Source organism: Eschrichtius robustus, chromosome 3, assembly GCF_028021215.1.
Source record: "Eschrichtius robustus isolate mEscRob2 chromosome 3, mEscRob2.pri, whole genome shotgun sequence".
Taxonomy (NCBI): Eukaryota; Metazoa; Chordata; class Mammalia; order Artiodactyla; family Eschrichtiidae; genus Eschrichtius; species Eschrichtius robustus.
This window is the reverse complement of record NC_090826.1, coordinates 19,220,787-19,238,072: the sequence shown is the minus strand read 5'-3', so window position 1 is coordinate 19,238,072 and position 17,286 is coordinate 19,220,787. Positions and strand designations below refer to the sequence as shown.

Genomic DNA, 17,286 nt, shown 5'->3' with positions numbered 1-17,286 from the left:
AGATTATTTCCTTACATAAATTGCCTAATGTGAAATTGCTAAGTCAAAAGGTATGTAAAATATTTAAGGTTTTTGATATTTGTGACCAAATTGCCCTTCAGCACAGAGATAATTTATCCTCCTGCTTCTATGAGAAATATGCTTTCCCTCACCTTTGCCATCATTGAGTATTCCCATTTAAATAAAATCTTGCTAATATGTCCCATATTGTTGTTTTCAGTGCTTTTGCAATGAAAAAGTCGATTTTATTTTTTAAAAAATTAACTTTACAGTGTTTAGAAAATTTGAAATATTTTTCCCACCCACAATACCACCATTAATATAGTTTTTCCCACTTTTCTGGGTTCCCACCTATTTTTATTCACATGTATCCATTTGCACATTGATATCACAGTATATACAGTATAGACTGTTAGGCTCTATTTTACTTTTCTCGCTCACCTTTATTTTCGAGAACATTGCCATAGGCTTCATGGCCTTTGCATTTACCACCCTCAGGGCTGATAGTCCACCAGATTAGGCTGTTTTCCCATAACTGTGCCCTTGTACTTGGACCTTTGGGCTATTCATCGTTTCTCACACTGTAGCTACTGCTGTTGTGTACATCTTTAGGCTTAGAGCTTTTCCATTATGTTGAATAATTTCCTTAATTTCCAAGTAATAGGAAGCCAGGGTCAAAGTGTGCAGCATCTTGAAGGCCTTTGCCTAGTACTGCCGCTTTGCACCCCAAAATGCCTGCCCCCATTTACAGGGTTACTTATTATTTAGGGTGAGACTTCTCCCTGTTTACCCCAGCTCAGATCATTCTCTTCTTCCTTAAAGCTTTGTGCACAACCAAATTACTTATATTCTGACAGTTTCTTGAGACAAGGCATGGTGGGAAAGCATGGACCTTGTAGAAAGGTGGTTCTGGGTCCACATAGTAGGTGCTCAATAAATATTTGTTGATTGCATAATAGTTACTAAACAGCTACCATGTGCCAGGAACCTAAAATGTTCTTTTTCTACCATAGCCTCCCAGTTGTTAGAAGAATTATTATCCTTAGTTTATGGAGGAGGAAGCTGGGCTTAGGCCCTGGTTAGATGAATGTCCTTTGGCAAATTCCTGAATATCTCTGAGTCTATTTCCTCATGTTTAGAATGGAGGTGCTAATACCCACCTTGCAGGGCTGCCGTGAGGATTAAATGAGCTACATATGTGATGCACATACACATGTTCTCTAAATGGTGAGCGTTATTTTCAGTTATTCCAGGCCCCTTCTACTTGACCATCCTGGAGTGATACTGCCTTATAGTCATTAAATGTATTCTTACTGCTTTTTATTTATTTGAGAGGAGTTCTTTATTCTGTGTTAAAATTTCTTTCTGCTCAGGGCATTATAATGTCAACGAATCCCTTGTGAAGCAGTCGCCGAAGATATTAATGTCTTGTTTTAAATCAAAAACTGGCCGTGGATTAACACTGACATCGACAGGCCCAGGACCCGGTTATTACAACCCGAAAGGTCACACCAAAGCTCAGAAAAAGCCTCTTATCCGGTGAGTCCTGACCAACCTGATGTTTCTCCTGGAAGGTGGTTCTGGGGAAGGACCCGAACCTGGGGAGAAAAAGAAGGGGTGTCACAGCTTGGCAGACACAGGCCGAGTTGCTCTCCTGGGGCCCTTGCTGACACATAGCAGGTGCTCAAGAAATACTTGTTGAATACGTAGTATTTTTTTTTGCGTGTGTGTGTGTCTTCGTTGCTGCACTCAGGCTTTCTTTAGTTGTGGCAAGCGGGGGCTACTCTTCCTTGCTGTGCACGGGCTTCTCACTGCAGTGGCTTCTCTTGTTGTGGAGCACGGGCTCTAGGCGTGCGGGCTTCAGTAGTTGTGGCTCGCAGGCTCAGTAGTTGTGGCTTGCGGGCTCTAGAGCGCAGGCTCAGTAGTTGTGGCACACGGGCTTAGTTACTCCGCGGCATGTGGGATCTTCCCGGACCAGGGGTTGAACTCATGACCCCTGCATTGGCAGGCGGATTCTTAACCACTGCACCACCAGGGAAGCCCCGGATACGTAGTATTTATTGAGTAACTACTGCATGCCAGGAACTTAACATCTTCTTCAATGATCATAACAACTTTTTTTTTTAATTTATTTTTTAAATTTATTTTATTTTTGGCTGCATTGAGTCTTTGTTGCTGCACGTGGGCTTTCTCTAGTTGTGGCGAGCAGGGGCTACTCTTTGTTGCGGTGCATGGGCTTCTCATTGCGGTGGCCTCTCTTTGTTGCAGAGCACGGGCTCTAGGCGCGCGGGCTCAGTAGTTGTGGCTCATGGGCTCTAGAGCGCAGGCTCAGTAGTTGTGGCGCACAGGCTTAGTTGCTCCGCGACATGTGGGATCTTCCCAGACCAGGGCTCGAACCCGTGTCCCCTGCATTGGCAGGCGGATTCTCAACCACTGCACCACCAGGGAAGTCCCCATAACAACTATTGTAGGAATGATTATTCTTACTTCATAGAGGAGGAAGCCAGGCCTCAGCGAGGCTGAAAGGCTTGCGTAAGTCCACACAGCTAACCTGAGATGCCCCTGGGACTCAGGCTCAGGACTGTTTGGATCTTCCAACATTCCCCATGTTGCTGTACTCTCCTGGTGCTGATATTATTCTATTTTTATAATATAAAATCTCCACTGGGGTGGCAGGATATACGAAAGTGGTGAAACTCTCATAGCTTTGTACTGATAGGTTAAAAGCCTAGACTTCGGAGTTGGTCAGACCTGCTAGATTTTAACCTCAGCTCTGCTCTATTCATGCTGTGTGACCATCAGCACTGTGCTAACCCCTCTGAGCCTGCATGCCCTTGGTTGTAAAGTAAAGGGGGGATAATTTGTCTGAAAGTTGCTTTCTGATTTTAATAATATATTTGATATAGTAGGTACAAATAGTGAGTCAATAACACAAATTTTAAAAGACAGGGATTTGTGTTACTTTCTTCAATCTCCTGTACATTTAATGTTACTTTCACCTCAGAGGCTCAAAAATTCACAGGGCTTAATATTCCTCAAATGGGTCTAGAACTTCTAGAACTAAGTGCCATTAAGGTCAGCTGTCCTGTCACTGTCAACAGGATTGGCTGTTGGGAGGGCTGACCAGCGGGGCTGGGACTAAGGGTATAGCCACCTGGGACCCTCCAGAGAGGTCAGGCAGCCGGCTGGGCGCATAGCCACAGGGGGGTCAGAAGCCTGGGTGGCCCGGGGAGGCTGGCAACACAGGGTCTACTTGGACCATCAGCCCAGGGCAAGGGGTCAGGGGTAAGGGAGAGGCGCAGGACATGAGCCTGCTGAGTCCAACCCAGGACCTGGGGAAGGGATTCAGACCTCAGATGGAGTCCACCCGCTGAGTCCCTTCTGCCCTTCGGATCTGGGGTTCTGCAGTTTGACCCTTCATAGGCTGCAGGACTCGGGACCGGGGCGGGAAAGTCTCCAGAAACAGGCTCTCTCCAAACGTCAGGGACTTCCTGCCTCCGGGTTGGCTTGGGCACCACTACGCACAACCTTTCCCTATGCTGCCCCCAAATGGAGTGGGAGAGAGGACGGGCTTTGGGGTTAGCAGACCTGAGCGAGAATCACAGCTCTGTCTCTAGCAGAGACTTCTCTTCCCTGAGCCTCCATGTTTCCATGTATTAAGTGGAGATAAGAACCTTATCTCATGGGGGTTCTGTGAGGATTAGATGAGAAAGTGCTTGAAAATAGCTCTCACTCTTCTTATTACAGCAGCTATTATTCTATATCCTAGAGAGGATATATGACGATAGCGGATGCAGCTGTTTTGTGGCATGGAGGCTCAAGCCCCCACCCTGACTCTGGAAGCTTCTTCAGGGAAACGATGAGAGGAGAGTGAGGAACCCTCGGTGTTTAACCGCTTTCCCCAGAGCAGTGTCATTTGGCCTGCATCCGAGTTTGGACCAGTGGTTTGAAATAGCCTCATTTTATGGCATTTGCATCTGTCAGTCAGCAGGCCCTGGAGGTTTCTGGTGCTGTGCTGAGGGCTATGGGGGAGCTCACGTGGACAGAGCACCATCCATACCTTCAGGCTCACCTGGCAACAACTCCAGAGCAAGGCAGAGGAACGTGCCACAAAACGCCGGATCGTGTGGGCCCCAAGGTTGCATGACCACACACCCCCCCCAAGGGCGCCAGCTTTCTGGTGGGAGCAGTGCAGTAGTGCTGGTGTGTCTGGGGGTATCTGGGGCGCACTGGCTCTCTGTGATGCTTCGTGATTGGTGGATCCTCTGTTAATAAACCTAGGAAGCACTGCATACAATCCCTCTGCCCATGGGTGCATCACAGTATACATGAGCTTATTAAAGGCTCTGAGAAGGCCCGCAGTAAAGAGACCTGTCAAACCCAGTGTCTCTTAAACTTGGGTTCACCCTGGTGAGTGGACAGTGCCCCAGCCTCCACGGCAGGCTCTGCAGTCTGGGGCTGCTCTCAGCGCCTCCCTGGGCCTTTGTTTCTCCATGTGTGAAAAGAGGGGAAATCTTTCCATTTCTCACACTCTGTGACCCCAGCTTTGCTCACCATGTCACTTCGGAGAGCGTACGGAGGCAGTGAACATGGGGCCAGCCAGGACCCACAGAGGAAGTCCAGTATATATTGTTGAGTTGACATGGAAAGGATGAAGTTGAGAAGTCTGTAATTTCATTTAAAAGCAAAGAGATAAAACTAAAGTGTGCTGTTGTTTATTCCAAAATAGCATCCATCCATTTATGTGGGATGATGGAGAAAGGGATGTAATATAAAGAAAAGATACAGCCAAATATGATAGTATTGAAGGAGTATCCAAACTCCAGTCTCTCAAATTCAAATTCTGTTTCCTTTCCTGTGACCCTGGAGGGAAGAGAGGGGCAGGAGCACCTGAGGGCCCATCCTGGGGTTGTCAGGCCCCGGAGAAGGTCTGCGTTGTTTCCTCCCCATCGATATGCTGAGACTTTGTCCACATCAAGCCTAATCATACTCAGATCTCCGGGGGCTGCATGGGGCAGTGGTGGAGAATCTGAGAATCACCACAGTGTTTCTTTTGTGGAAGCACGGGCTGCCCAGGTGTCACACGCATGTGACAGGATGTGAGGCCTGCCCTTGTTTCTCTTGCTTGGAAGTGTGTGGCTCCCCATTCATGGGTGGGGTTCCAGTTTGCAAAAATGATATTTCGGCGCTGCTTTCTTCAGGATGCAGGGAGAACCGGGGGAGATGTTAATTCTCGCTGGGGTCGCTGGTGCCGTGTTACCGACCCCTGCTGGCCTCCTGAGCTGGGAACCGGCTGCAGAGGCCGGGGCACCGAGGGCATTAGCACAGGCAGGGAGTCAGGCCGCTGAAACTCCCGCCTTCCCCTCTCACCAGCCCTGGGAGGCTGTGGGTAGGGGCGTGGGGGGGGGTGGTCACTTAACTCCCTGGGAATTCAAATTCATCCTCTGTGAGTTGGGGCAAGCACACTTTACAACAGGCTTGCAAGGATAAAAAAAGACGACCCGCATAACTCACCAGATCTGGCAAACTGTAAGCTTTTGACGTGCGTGATTTGTACTTTTATCGAAACGTGTGAGCGAGCCCTCTGCACTCACCTGATGTTTCTTGAGTGGCCCCGCAGCACGGATGCTGTGAGGGGCTGTGGGGTTGTTGGCGTGGCCATTTCTGGGCTCCTCAGCTGAAGAACACGTCACAGAGTGTCTCTTTGTTATGGCCACGTTGCTGACTCAAAAGCTAAGAGGATTTACCAGCTTCCAGGGGGTCTCTGGGGGAGGCTATCAGCCAGGGTTTCACTTCTGTAGGTCTTCAGCATCCGTCACAGCGATGACTCAATGGATCAGGGTGAGTCAGGGGAAGGGCTTTTGGAGATCAGAATACTTCCTCCTAGGTGCTGCCTTCCAACTCACGCCAGCAGGGAGGTGAAACACCCACTGACATCTTTCTAACCCTTGATCTGCTTCCTGGAGTTTTTAAACCACTGGTTTTGCTCAGACACGCTGTCCTGTCACAGCCAGAGCCGAAGAATCAAGCCCCGTCGGCCCCACTCCAATTTGGGTAATTACGTTGGACCCACCTAAAGTTCCCCTGGGATTTTCAATTAGATATGGGATGCTTCTTCCCAAGCAGCTGTAATCTGTCACCCACTACCCTGTTAAACAGATACCGCATTCCACCCCAGAGGCAATCGGCTGCCCTTTAATGATGAGAAAAAAATTGCCCCTTTATCCCTCCCGACCCTGGGAATCCCTGAGGCAGAGTGAATCTGTGCCTGGGAGTGTCCCGAGGGTCTCGGATGCCCTCCCCAAGTGACCTGCTGAGTCCTCGGAGACATTCTTTATTCTTTGGTGATTTGCAAACAGCTCACACTGGAAGCTGCAAACACAACCTAATCCAGTTGTGGCCAACTCAGAGCCTTTGACAGATGTTTTTTTCCACGGGGCAGGACCAGGTTGGCTTTTAACACTGGGCGATGAGGCTCATAAAAGCCCTGGTTACAATGCACTGTGGCTGCCCTGGGTTTGATTCAGTCTGACCTCAGTGATCTGCCCAGCCCCATGATGACATGGAAGGACCAGCCCTGGATGAGGATAAAACTGTCAGGTGGGGTTCAGATGCCTGGGCTCCCCTACTTGCTTCAACCCCTCTGCTTCTCTCTGCAGTTAGGCAAATGTCCTCGGGAATAGGGACCAGGGCCTCAGTGATGGATAAGACACCATCCCCTGCATTAAAGAGCTAGGCAAGTAAAAAGCATAGAAAAGTAATGTGTCTCGTGCAGAGAAGAGAAGAATGGCTACAGTGTATTGAGGTGCCAGCTTCCCCCAGCTCAGAGTTTTCACAGACTTTCTACAGCATCATCTTCCAACTCTCCCACGGGTCAGGATCGTTACATAGAGTTTACAGGGGACACAGACTCTCCCGGGTGGTAGAGCAGAGGGTGGAATCCAGGTTCATCTGACTCCAAAACCGGTGCTCCTCTATGGAGCCCAGGAAGGGAGGCGGGGAAGGGGGAGGATTGTGGCCGGGGGAGTTTCCCTGGAGGAGGTGAGAAGCAAAGAGGGAATCAGAGTTGGCAGGGAAAGGAGGTGCTCCTGGCAGAAGGAACAGCACGGCAAAGGCATGGAGTCGTTGGACAACGCTGTGCTGGGTATTTCTGGTCACTTCTTTTTTTTTCTTTTGGCCGCACAGGGTAGCCTGTGGGATCTTAGTTCCCCAACCAGGGATCGAACCCGGGGCCACAGCAGTGAAAGCGCGGAGTCCTAACCACTGGACCACCAGGGAAGTTCCTGCGCTGGGTGTTTCTGGGAGGTGACCTGGGAGTTAGGCTGCATTGAGAGGCCACTGGTAGGAGTTTTCCTTTAGGTCCTCCTCAGGGCCTGTAATGGGGGTTGGTTGGAAAACCAAACGAACAACCCAGAATTCACGGGTGGAAGGAGGCTTGAAGGCGGTCCAGGGGCTTAGCCTCTGGCTCCTTGTGCCCCAATCCCGGCCCCATGCAGCACGGCTTGTCCCTCTTCCAGGCTTTTGCCCCTGCTGTTTCCTCTGTGGGAAATGCCCCCATCTCCACCTTTTCTACCCGAAGAATTCCTGCTTACCTTTCAGAGCAAATGTTACCTCTTCTAGGGTAGATTTCTGGATTCACCCAGTTGGAATTAGTCTCTCTCACCTCTATTCTAACATTTCATGTTAAAAAAAAAAAAATGGTACCAGTAAAGCACTCGTTAATCTTCATAACAACCCTGGAAGGCAGGTATTATTATCCACCGTTTTACAGACAAAGAAACTGAGGCTTAGGGAGATTAAGAGACTTTTCTAAGGATGCACAGCTAGTGGATGGGGAAGCAGAGATTCAAACTCACGTCTGTCTGAGTGCAAAGCCTGTAAGTTGTCACCGGTCATGATTGTCACTGGCAGTGGATTGTCAAGCCTTCCGGGGCATTCAGGGTCTGTGTCTTAGCACAGAACAGCCTGGACCCCCCAGAGTGCCTGGCACAGAGCTGCACATGGGGCTGGCACTGTCCGAAGATCCAGGGAGCTGAGTTGGTGGGGCCAAGCCTCTCCTGGGCATGTGGATGGAGGGGAGGGTAAGGGACATGTCTCACTCACTCTCAGCAAGAATCTGGTGAGACGCTGACCCCCGCTGCCCAGCTCCCTGCAGGCTGCCCCTGGTCAGGAGAGTAGACATCTCACAGTTTCCTCAAAGACTCAGGGCGACCCGGACCCATGGAGTAAGCTCATGCGGTGGTTGGCTCATTCCGCCTCTGACTTCCAGGAATCAAGCCTGTCTCTCAATGTTCAGATTTCTGAGGGTGCTCTGAAGGGGTGATGCAGCCGGAACAAGGAGACGCCAGCTTCTGTTTGTAAGGGGAGAGTGGTGGATCACACACTGTAACCAGTTCTTCCACGCAGACTGGAGGGAAAGAAAGGAGACAACGTTTTCCCCCCTTTTCCTGTGGACACCTTTATCCTAAGTATACACATCCAAGCCAGCTGTTCCTCCATCCCAAGATGTGAGCCTCTAGCAGGCAGCCTCCAGCAGCCTCCGCTGGCAGCGGGAGTGTCCACCCTGCCCCAAGGTAACTCTGGTGAGAGGCCCCCTAACCTCACTTTCCTGAGGCTCCGTTGCCCGTCCAGGCAGCGGATGGTGGTGCTGCAAGGGATCGTCGTAATAACACACCTGCTTTTACTGAGCACTTACTGTGTTCGGACGCTCTGCTAGGCACCTTACATAGCTTTTCTCCAGTCATGAACCCGCATGTAAGGAGTGAGTGTTACTGCTCCTTGTTGCCAGGAACAGAGAGGTCCAGGGACTTGGCTGCCTGATATTCAGACTCAGGTCTGTGTGGCTCTAAAACTCGAAAATTCTCCTCTGCCACAATGCCCTCCCCATCTTGCTAGCCACCAAGACTTGAGTTCCGGTGCTGGCATTACCACAAACCTGCTCTGTGACATTGGGTAACTCACTTTCTCTCTCTGGGCACCAACTTCTTAAGCAAAATAAGGATGTTGGGTAAGACATCTCTAGGTCTCCTCTAGCTCTCCGAGTCTAAGAATGCCTCTGCTTCAGAAGGTGTTGGCCAAAGGGCAGCAGAGTTCCGGTGGCTGGGCATCCCAGTTCCCTCCTCTGTTTGGGTGGGTTGGCTTTGAGCTGTGGTGAGTCTCCTGGGGCCATTCAAGGCTCTGAGAAATCTCTCTTTCATTTTGGTGAGAGACCTTAGAAGAAGCTTCAGATGTGAGGCAGAAATGGGCAGCCCTTCTATTGCATGGCCTGGAGGGTAGGGCGTTCCCTGTTAACAATCCCAGGATTCCTGGGCAACCCAGTGGACCTCTCTGAATCAAGGCCAGATGGGAGGTCACAGCTGGAAGGGACCTCAGAGGTCGTCATGTCCAACCCCCTCATTTTACAGATGGGGAGACTGAGTCCCAGAGTGAATTAGTAACAGAGTGAGGGCTCGAATACAGGTTCTCTCTTTCATTTATTCTCTCAATAACAGGCTTAAAAGACTCCCTTTCCTGAAGGGGGGAAGACAGACCTGAAAACAACTGCAATCTAAGTGGTGATCGTTATTCAGAGGTCTCTTGATTTCCAACCCAGTATTTTTCCACTCCTACATCCTGCCTTGCCAAAAAGATGTTTAATAAGTTTCTGAGATGTCAGTGCTGGAATGGCCTCTAAAGATCTACTAGTCTTGGGATGGCAAATCCTTGGAATCTGGGATGCCTCTTCCCATTTCCTGGCCATGGCAGACATCATAAGTGGCTCACCAATGCTCTTCCCGTAGAGTCCAAAGGAGGCCTCAGTTCTTTACATGGAGCTCCAGCCAGGCACTACCAAGCGATCAGAGTTGGCACATGGCATCGATGCCTTCTGCCATTCCTGATCAGCTCAACGACATCCGTCATCCACAACGACAAATGTACTGAGCTCTCACTTTGTGCTGGGCCCTGTCCTGAATACCGTGTTTTAGGTGTGTCATCTCCTTTAACCCTGAAAACAAGCCTACGGGGTAGGTACCGTTATGATTGCCCTTGTGCAGGCGAGAAGACTGGGGTCCAGGGTCCCCAGATCACCAGCAGTGGAGCCGGAAGAAGAAACGGGTCTCCCAGTGCCTCATCCAGTCCTCTCGCAAATGGCTGGGCGCTGGGCAGGTCCTGGCTATGTCGAAAAACTGCCATTTCTCCAATAGACTGATTTAGTGACATCTTCCCATTTTTGTCTTTTCTGAAGGAGAAACGCCATCCTAAATTTCTCTGCCCAGCCTTTGCCTCTGCCCCCGAAGCCGCCTCTTCCAGGCCCTGGGCAGTATGAGATCGTGGACTACACGGGGCCCCCCAAGCACTTCATCTCCAGTGCATCCTTCGTGTCCAACACCAGCCGGTGGACAGTGGCGCCGTCCCAGCCAGGCCTGCCCGGCCCAGGTCAGAGGACTGCTTTCAGTGATTGTAAAAACCAAACCTGGAATTGTTTGTCATTCCTGGGCCATCAAATACCACTGATTTATAGGCTGTTTGCCAAACAGTTTACAGGGGTTAGAGTGGATCTGGAAGACTTTTCAGCTTACACTTTCAGAGTATGAAAGGTGGGTTTTTGTTTTTTTTTTTTAATTTATTTTTTTAAGGTGAAAGGGCTCTTAGAGATGATCCAGGTCAGGGATTTATAACCGAGGACTATGACTGTTTCAAGAGACACAAAGCTGGGCTCCAGGGGGTCTGTGACCCTGAAATTGTCTGCAGATTTGAAGCACGCAGATATTATTTTCTGGGGAAAAGAGCCATAGCTTTTGTCTAAAAAGTTCATGTTCTTAAGAATGTTTAAATCGCGGGTCTAGTCTGGCGGGGTCACCTCCCAGATGGGAAAGGCCCGGAGAGCAAGGTGTCATAGCCCTGCGGAGGGTGAGTGGAGGGCAGAGGCCCAGACTCTTTCCCCTCGACGCCTTGTCTGTCACGAAATGAAACAGGGCTCCACCCGAGCAGCTCTTTCAAGCCATATAGTTACGCCCAGGACCTGCCTGAGAGCTGATAGTCTGAGGGACTTGTTCCAGTGGGTGGTCCCTGCACTCCCCTGCCTACTTGGAGCCCCTAGCTATTTACCACCCCCGACACTGGCCAGGGTTTATGGCATTGGGGGATGACAGGTGTGCTGATGGGCTGGTGGCGTGGGAGGGGGAAGGCAAGGGCTGAGGTGGCCGCCAGGCCTGTGAAAGTCAGGCTCTCAATCAGCATCGCGGATGCTCCCACACCGCGTTGGCAAAGATGACTGAGGCTCAGCGCTGGCCCCCCGAGGCGTCCCCTTCCCTCCACACACACAGGTGAGTAAAATGTAAGGTAGGCGGGACAGGGAGAATATCATTCTCATGGCTCTGTCCTTGGAAACGTAGTGATAAGCCGATAAGATGGCAGAGGTTTGACCTACAGGTCATCTGGTCAGTCCAGGCAGAACTCAGCTTGGTCCCGCAAATGTACGAATGCCCCATGGAGTGGTGGTGCCAGGACCCCGGAGACCAGCCGGATCCTCGTCTGACCCTGTTTGGCCCAGTCCTCTAGGAGCTTTCTCCGAGCATCTTCTCCATGCGGGCACCTGGAGTGCAGGTGCAGGCCAGGGCCTGCGGCTGTGATCACCTAGGCCAAGGTGGGCTTCCCTGAGGGCCTCCCAGAGTAAGTGCATGCAAACATCTGCCTTCTTGGCTTCCAGTGGGCGCAGGTCTACCTGGACCCCTCAGCAGCTTCCTGAGGGTGTACCGGAGGCCGTGCGCGGCCCTCGTGAACAAATCAGCATCAACGCGAGAGTTTCCAGCCACGCCGGGTTGTGGTTCCCAAGCCCTGCGTGGTCCTGGCTGCTATTGTGATGGCTTTCAGTTTTCCGGAAATTTCTGAACTAAATCAAAGCAAAACCGCATTAAGCTGACACCTTGCTTCTATAAGAGTATTGCTCTATTCATTTCTCTTCAAATTTCCTACAAAACTCTTTTGTAAATTTTCTTCTGTTAAAAAAGTTAGTGAGTTGAAGAAGGTGGGGAGCCGGAGTTCGAGTCCCGCCTGGGCCAGTTCAGAGCCGGACGACCTAGGGCCAGTCCCTCCCTCCCTGTCTCCCCACATGTCAGGTGCAGGGGCCGGGGCAGGGGTCCCGCCGGCCTCACGCGCTCCGACGCCGGGTGCCAGGACCTTGAGAACTGGCCTTTTCCCTCTCAACACTCTCTCTTTCTCCTCTCACAGCCACATACAAGCCGGAATTCCCTGGAAAGCAGTCCTTTCTCTACAATGAGGACAAGAAATGGATCCCAGTGTTGTAGTCACCTCATCCGAGCTCAAGGAGACCCCCCCCCCCCCGGCCACCAGCTCTACCCCCAGGCACCCCGGACGGTCATTCAGAGAGCGCCCATCTCGTGTGTGACGGCTGATGACTTGGGACGGCCTTGCCCCCAGCCTGGTGTTACAGCTGGCCTGCCGTGCTTGTCCTTGTCCTGAGCTGCCCCCTGGAGCGTGGACCCCCACCCCACGGACCCCAGTGGATTCCTGAGCAGAAGTGAGGACCTGACAGAGCCCCCTTGGTTACTTGGCCACGTGCCCTCCGGCCTGGCTTGGCCCGCCTCCCCTCAGCCTTCAGAGCTCATGCAGCTCGGGATCCAGGAGGAGGTGGCCGACGGCAGATGCCCCGTCTGGAAGCCCGATGCTGAGCCAGGGCTCCGGGGCCACAGGGTGGGCGGCGCAAGGCCGCGGCCCCGGCACACTCCCACGCTCTGGCCTTGACCTCCAGACGCCTCCCGGAGTTCCAGGAGCCGGGAAGGCCCACAGGCGCTGTGACAGGGACCTGAAGGGGTTGCCTGGCCCTCGCCCCCAGCTCAGCCTTCGTGTCTTGCCCTAGGAAGAGCGTGGCAGCGTCACCGTGGTCACGTGAGCTCTTCACCCACTTTCAGGAGAGGCCTCCACATCCATTTGTTGGCTCTGCACACAAGGGGCAGATGTGGGCAGGACCCTCTGGGGCCAGAGCCCTGGGCACAGCGGCTGAGGGGCGCCTGCAGGTTCTTACTTTTGCCCGGCCTCTCCCCTTCCCTGGCCTGGTCTCCGTCCCTCCCACCTCGTGCTCAAGTTCAATATGATCTTTAATGGATCCTTTCTGGCCCGCCAAGTCGGTCCCCCTCAGCAAGAGGACAAGATTCTCAAAGAACCAAGAGGAACTGGAGTTAACCACACATCCCCTCCTTCCCCAACTATCCACGTGTCTTCGGCTTTTGTAAGTGGAAGCCTCTTGTGCCACCTCCCTCCCCTCCGCGTGTCCCTCCCTTGCCCTTGGCTTTCTCCTTTGACTTTCCTCCGTGACTGTTAGTCCAGAACTGGCCGCTGACTGCCTCTCCCTTCAGGGAGGGGCGGGTGAGGAAGAGGGAGGGAGAAGGATGGAACAACGGGTCCAGTTAAAGAGTTCTCATTTCTCACCAAAGCTGGCCTTGTTGTGAACCAGATTCCCGCAAGTGCCCCACTGCTTTGGGATGACCGGGAGGCAGCCTGGAGCACGGCACCAAGAGCGTCCAAGGTCTGGACCTACAGGTGGACACCTTGTGCTGCGTCCGCTCAGGTCCTTAGCTTCTCCGAGAGGTCAAGAGGTGGATCCGAATTTGGAGGTTCAAGGTCAAGCACTTGCAGGGTTGGGTGGGCAAGGCAAGGGAGCAAGACAGGTGAGGCGAGAGGAGGTCCAGGAGCTGAGAATGCTGCCCATCTAAAGGCCAGCTACCTGTTGCCACATCTGCAGACTTTTCAAAAGAACCTGGGAAATTTTAAAATGTGCAACTTCTTGATCGGAGATGTCAACAACCATATTTCAATTAAAAATTTTTTGTTCAGGCTAAAGGAAACTCTTCTGCTAACCATCAGTTGTCCACTTCGGCGCTAGAAATTCTGGAAGACCCCTTTAAGGCTGACACTTGAAGCTGCACCTTTCTTTGAACCCAGACTCTTGACAATAGGGCCAGACCTGAAAGCCTTGGCTTTTAGGTCCCTCTGACCCTAGGAGACCTTAGCAGGCCACTGGGCTGGAAGCAGCCAGCCCTGGGATCACTGCAGGCAGATGCTTGAGGGGCTGCATAGAAAACAAGACAGGCCGCTCCTCCCTGGGGCAGCTGGGCTGAGCACCAGCAGGTGAGGACTGTCTCTATAGAAACCCCTCCAAGTGGGGTCAGGAAAGCGGAGACTCTGGGAGGAGAATGGCAGGGCTGCTCTTGGCCAGTTGGAATCGGGGTATTCCATAGAAGACACGGCTGGAGCTGAGGCCCTGAGCTCAGAGGGTCTGCCTGGGTTGTACCCAGCCTCTCTGAAGATGTCATAGGCTGCTCACAGCTCTGTCCAGCCCTGTGGTTCTCAAGCCCCATCTGTATGGTAGGATCACTTCGGGAGCTGTTATAGAGACTGCCCAGGCCCGACCCTCAAAGTTCTGATCTGAGGCAGGGTCTGGGCAGTGGTATCTTTATTAACATTCTTGGTGTGATTGTTAAGTGTCTAGTTAGGGTTAGGATGTACTGATAGTATTTTCCAAAATTGAACGTGCATGCAAATCACTTGGAGATCTTATTAAAAGACCTCGGGTGGGGCCCGAGAGTCTACGTATTTTTTCTTTTTTCTTTTGAATTGAGATATAATTGAAATAAAACGTTGTATTAGTTTTAGGTGTTGTTCTAACGAGCTCCCAGGTGATGCCGACGCTGCTGGTCCGTGGACCACACTTAGAGCAGCAAAGGTCTAGTGAATACACCTAATTGTTGAACTCTTCATCTGGCCCTCCATGTGTTCATCCAACTGCCTGTCGACCTATTTATCCTTCCCTCCCTCCCTCCTTCTTTCTCCTCATTATTTGTTCATTCCCTCACTCCTGCGTTCCTCATCCGTCCTTTTCTCCCCTCACTCACTCGCTGTCTACCGTGCAAAGCTACCTGCAGGCAGGGGATGGCAATTCCTCCAGCCACCAGCTGCCTTTGTAGTGACCCCCGTTTAGAAAGGACTTACCTTCACTCCTTTCACCTTTCCACTCTTTGGAGAAGGACAACCCTGGAATGGCTGCTGTCGGGCTCAGGAGCTGCCCTTTGCTCCCCGACCTTCTCTGAGGGCAGGGCAGAATTTCCTCAAGCCTTTCAGAGCTCTCTTTGCTTGAGGTCCAAATGGCCTTCCTAGGCATTGACGGCCTCATCTGCTGTCTGTTCGTGTGGAGGGGAGAGAAATGGGCCTTGGCATCTTGGCTGGAGGCCGTGGGTGGAGGTGGATGTGGAGCTGCAGGCCCCACTCCTGAGCTCGGCAGCAGGCTTTGCACTGGTCCCCAAAGTTCCCTGTGTGCATTAGCCCCGCCAGACACTGGCAGGTTGCAAAGGCAGCAAGGCCTATGGAATGACGGCCATAGCGCAGTGGTTCTCGACCTTGAGTGCACATCGTAATCACCTGGGGGGCTTTAAAAGTACTGAGGCCTGGGCCCCAACCCCAGAAATTCTGATTTAATTTCTACAGGGTGTGGTCTGGGCAGTGGGGATAAAAGCTGCCTAGGTGATTTCCATGTGCAATCAAGGTTGAGAAGACCGCCGTCCTGCTTCTGGCGGCTCTGGAAGGAAACGAACAGACGCGGGACACCTCTGCGTGCCTGGCCACGTGCTGATACTCTGCATACGCTCTGCCATTTCACCCTCACGCGGCACCCAGGGTGACGCAGCAGCGAGGCCCGGAGTGGGCAGAGCAGCTCTGGGTGCTCCATGGGGTCGCTCCAGCGGTGCCAGGCAAGCTGTATGGGAGTCAGAGGCCACAGGAAACATCAGTAATACTGACCCTCACGTCAAAGTATTGATATTCTATCATGGTTTTTTTTGGCCTTAATTTCAAAAGCATTGCATCGGACTGGGATTTAACTTGATTACTGAGCTCTTTGGCTCCTCTTAATTTTGCGCCTGAGGCTAGGGCTTCACTTGCCTGACCTGAGTCCTGGCTACAGGGCCTTGGGAACTAGGACTCTAGACCTCCTGTCAGAGCCGGAAGGCCCTTGGAGACATCCACGGTTTTCATACTTCTTTTTTTTAAGTTTAGTTCAGACAAAAGTTAATTCGAAAAATCTTAGTATGTAAACGAAGGAAAGCAGAGCTGCTATGACAGAGTCTGGGGAGGATACCCAAGGGCTGCCTGCTGTCCCCTCCCCCACATTGTAGGGGCCTTTGAGACCCACCGGTGAACCCTGGGGCTCCAAAGATGACAGCTACCTGATGACCCAGGTAGACCGCGCCCATTTTACAGCCAAAGAAGCTGAGGACTAGAGCTGGTGGTGTGCTGGTCAGCCAGAAGGGACGAGGGAGGGAGGAAGCTCTGATTTGCCATTTGTTCTCTAGGGGCAATAAGGCAGTGATTTGTAGCATTTGTCAATTCCTGCGGTGTAAACACTCCCTCCAACCTACCGACAGGACGTCACTGACCTCAGAGTCGGGGAGAGAGGGCTGCATCGCGTCTGTGAGCGGGTAGGAGCCGGCAAGAGGAAGAGTGAGTTGGTCGAGAGCATGGGGGCAGAACTGGCAGGAAAGCGCGGTCACACGGCGCCCGGCCCTGGGCTCTGCCCACTGCCCCAGCTGTGAGGTCCTTGGCAAGGGCATCCTGGGACTTCTTCCTCTCCAGAGTCAGTGGTCCTGACGTCATAACGTTCGGCCTGTGGGACCACACAGGACAGGCCACACAGGACAGGCCACACAGGACAGGCTGGGCATCAGGACAAGCCGCCTTCCATGGTGGCACCTCTGCTTCACCAGGGCCCAGCACTTACCAGCACCCTTCAAGTTCGAGGCAAACCACTTACAGGATAGAGAAGGAGAGAGGCCTTGTTTACTTTCACCCTCTCCTTCTGGAAGACTTTCACAAAAGGAACTAGTGTAGCATTTGAAGTAATACATACGTAGAACTTTATTACTAAATACCATACGAGTATACAAAATGCATAACTGAATAACAGCTAAAAAAAAAATCCAAGAAATGTGAAATACACATTTTTTGAAATGATAAAAACGTATCCATGAAAAATACAAAATGTTGCATATATATACAATATATACTTATATATATATAAAACATAAATGAAAACTGTAAATAAGAAATGTATACAGTAGTGAGCAGGCATGGCGGTCGTTTTACACCGAGGCCACTTTGTTCCAGTCGGTCGGCTCTGCTGCTGTCTAGTGTTGAGGAAGTACGTCTATGAGGAGAGTATATCCACTACAGTGTCTTTTAAAAGTCATTTGCACTGAGAATCAAGTGTTTTCAAGTTAACTAACTGACCAAAGGGTG

General features: G+C 51.7%; 1 protein-coding gene across 1 annotated transcript in view; it reads left to right on the top strand.

Moving 5' to 3' along the window:
* STPG1 (sperm tail PG-rich repeat containing 1) overlaps nt 1-12,365 on the top strand; it is a 50,863-nt gene extending 38,498 nt beyond the window's left edge. The window contains exons 8-10 of the mRNA XM_068537791.1: nt 1,374-1,539; nt 10,226-10,416; nt 12,211-12,365. Of these exons, the coding sequence (XP_068393892.1) occupies nt 1,374-1,539; nt 10,226-10,416; nt 12,211-12,287 (434 nt within the window). The 3' untranslated portion in view covers nt 12,288-12,365. The remainder of the gene's footprint in view (nt 1-1,373; nt 1,540-10,225; nt 10,417-12,210) is intronic.
* The last annotated feature ends 4,921 nt before the right edge of the window (nt 12,366-17,286 follow it).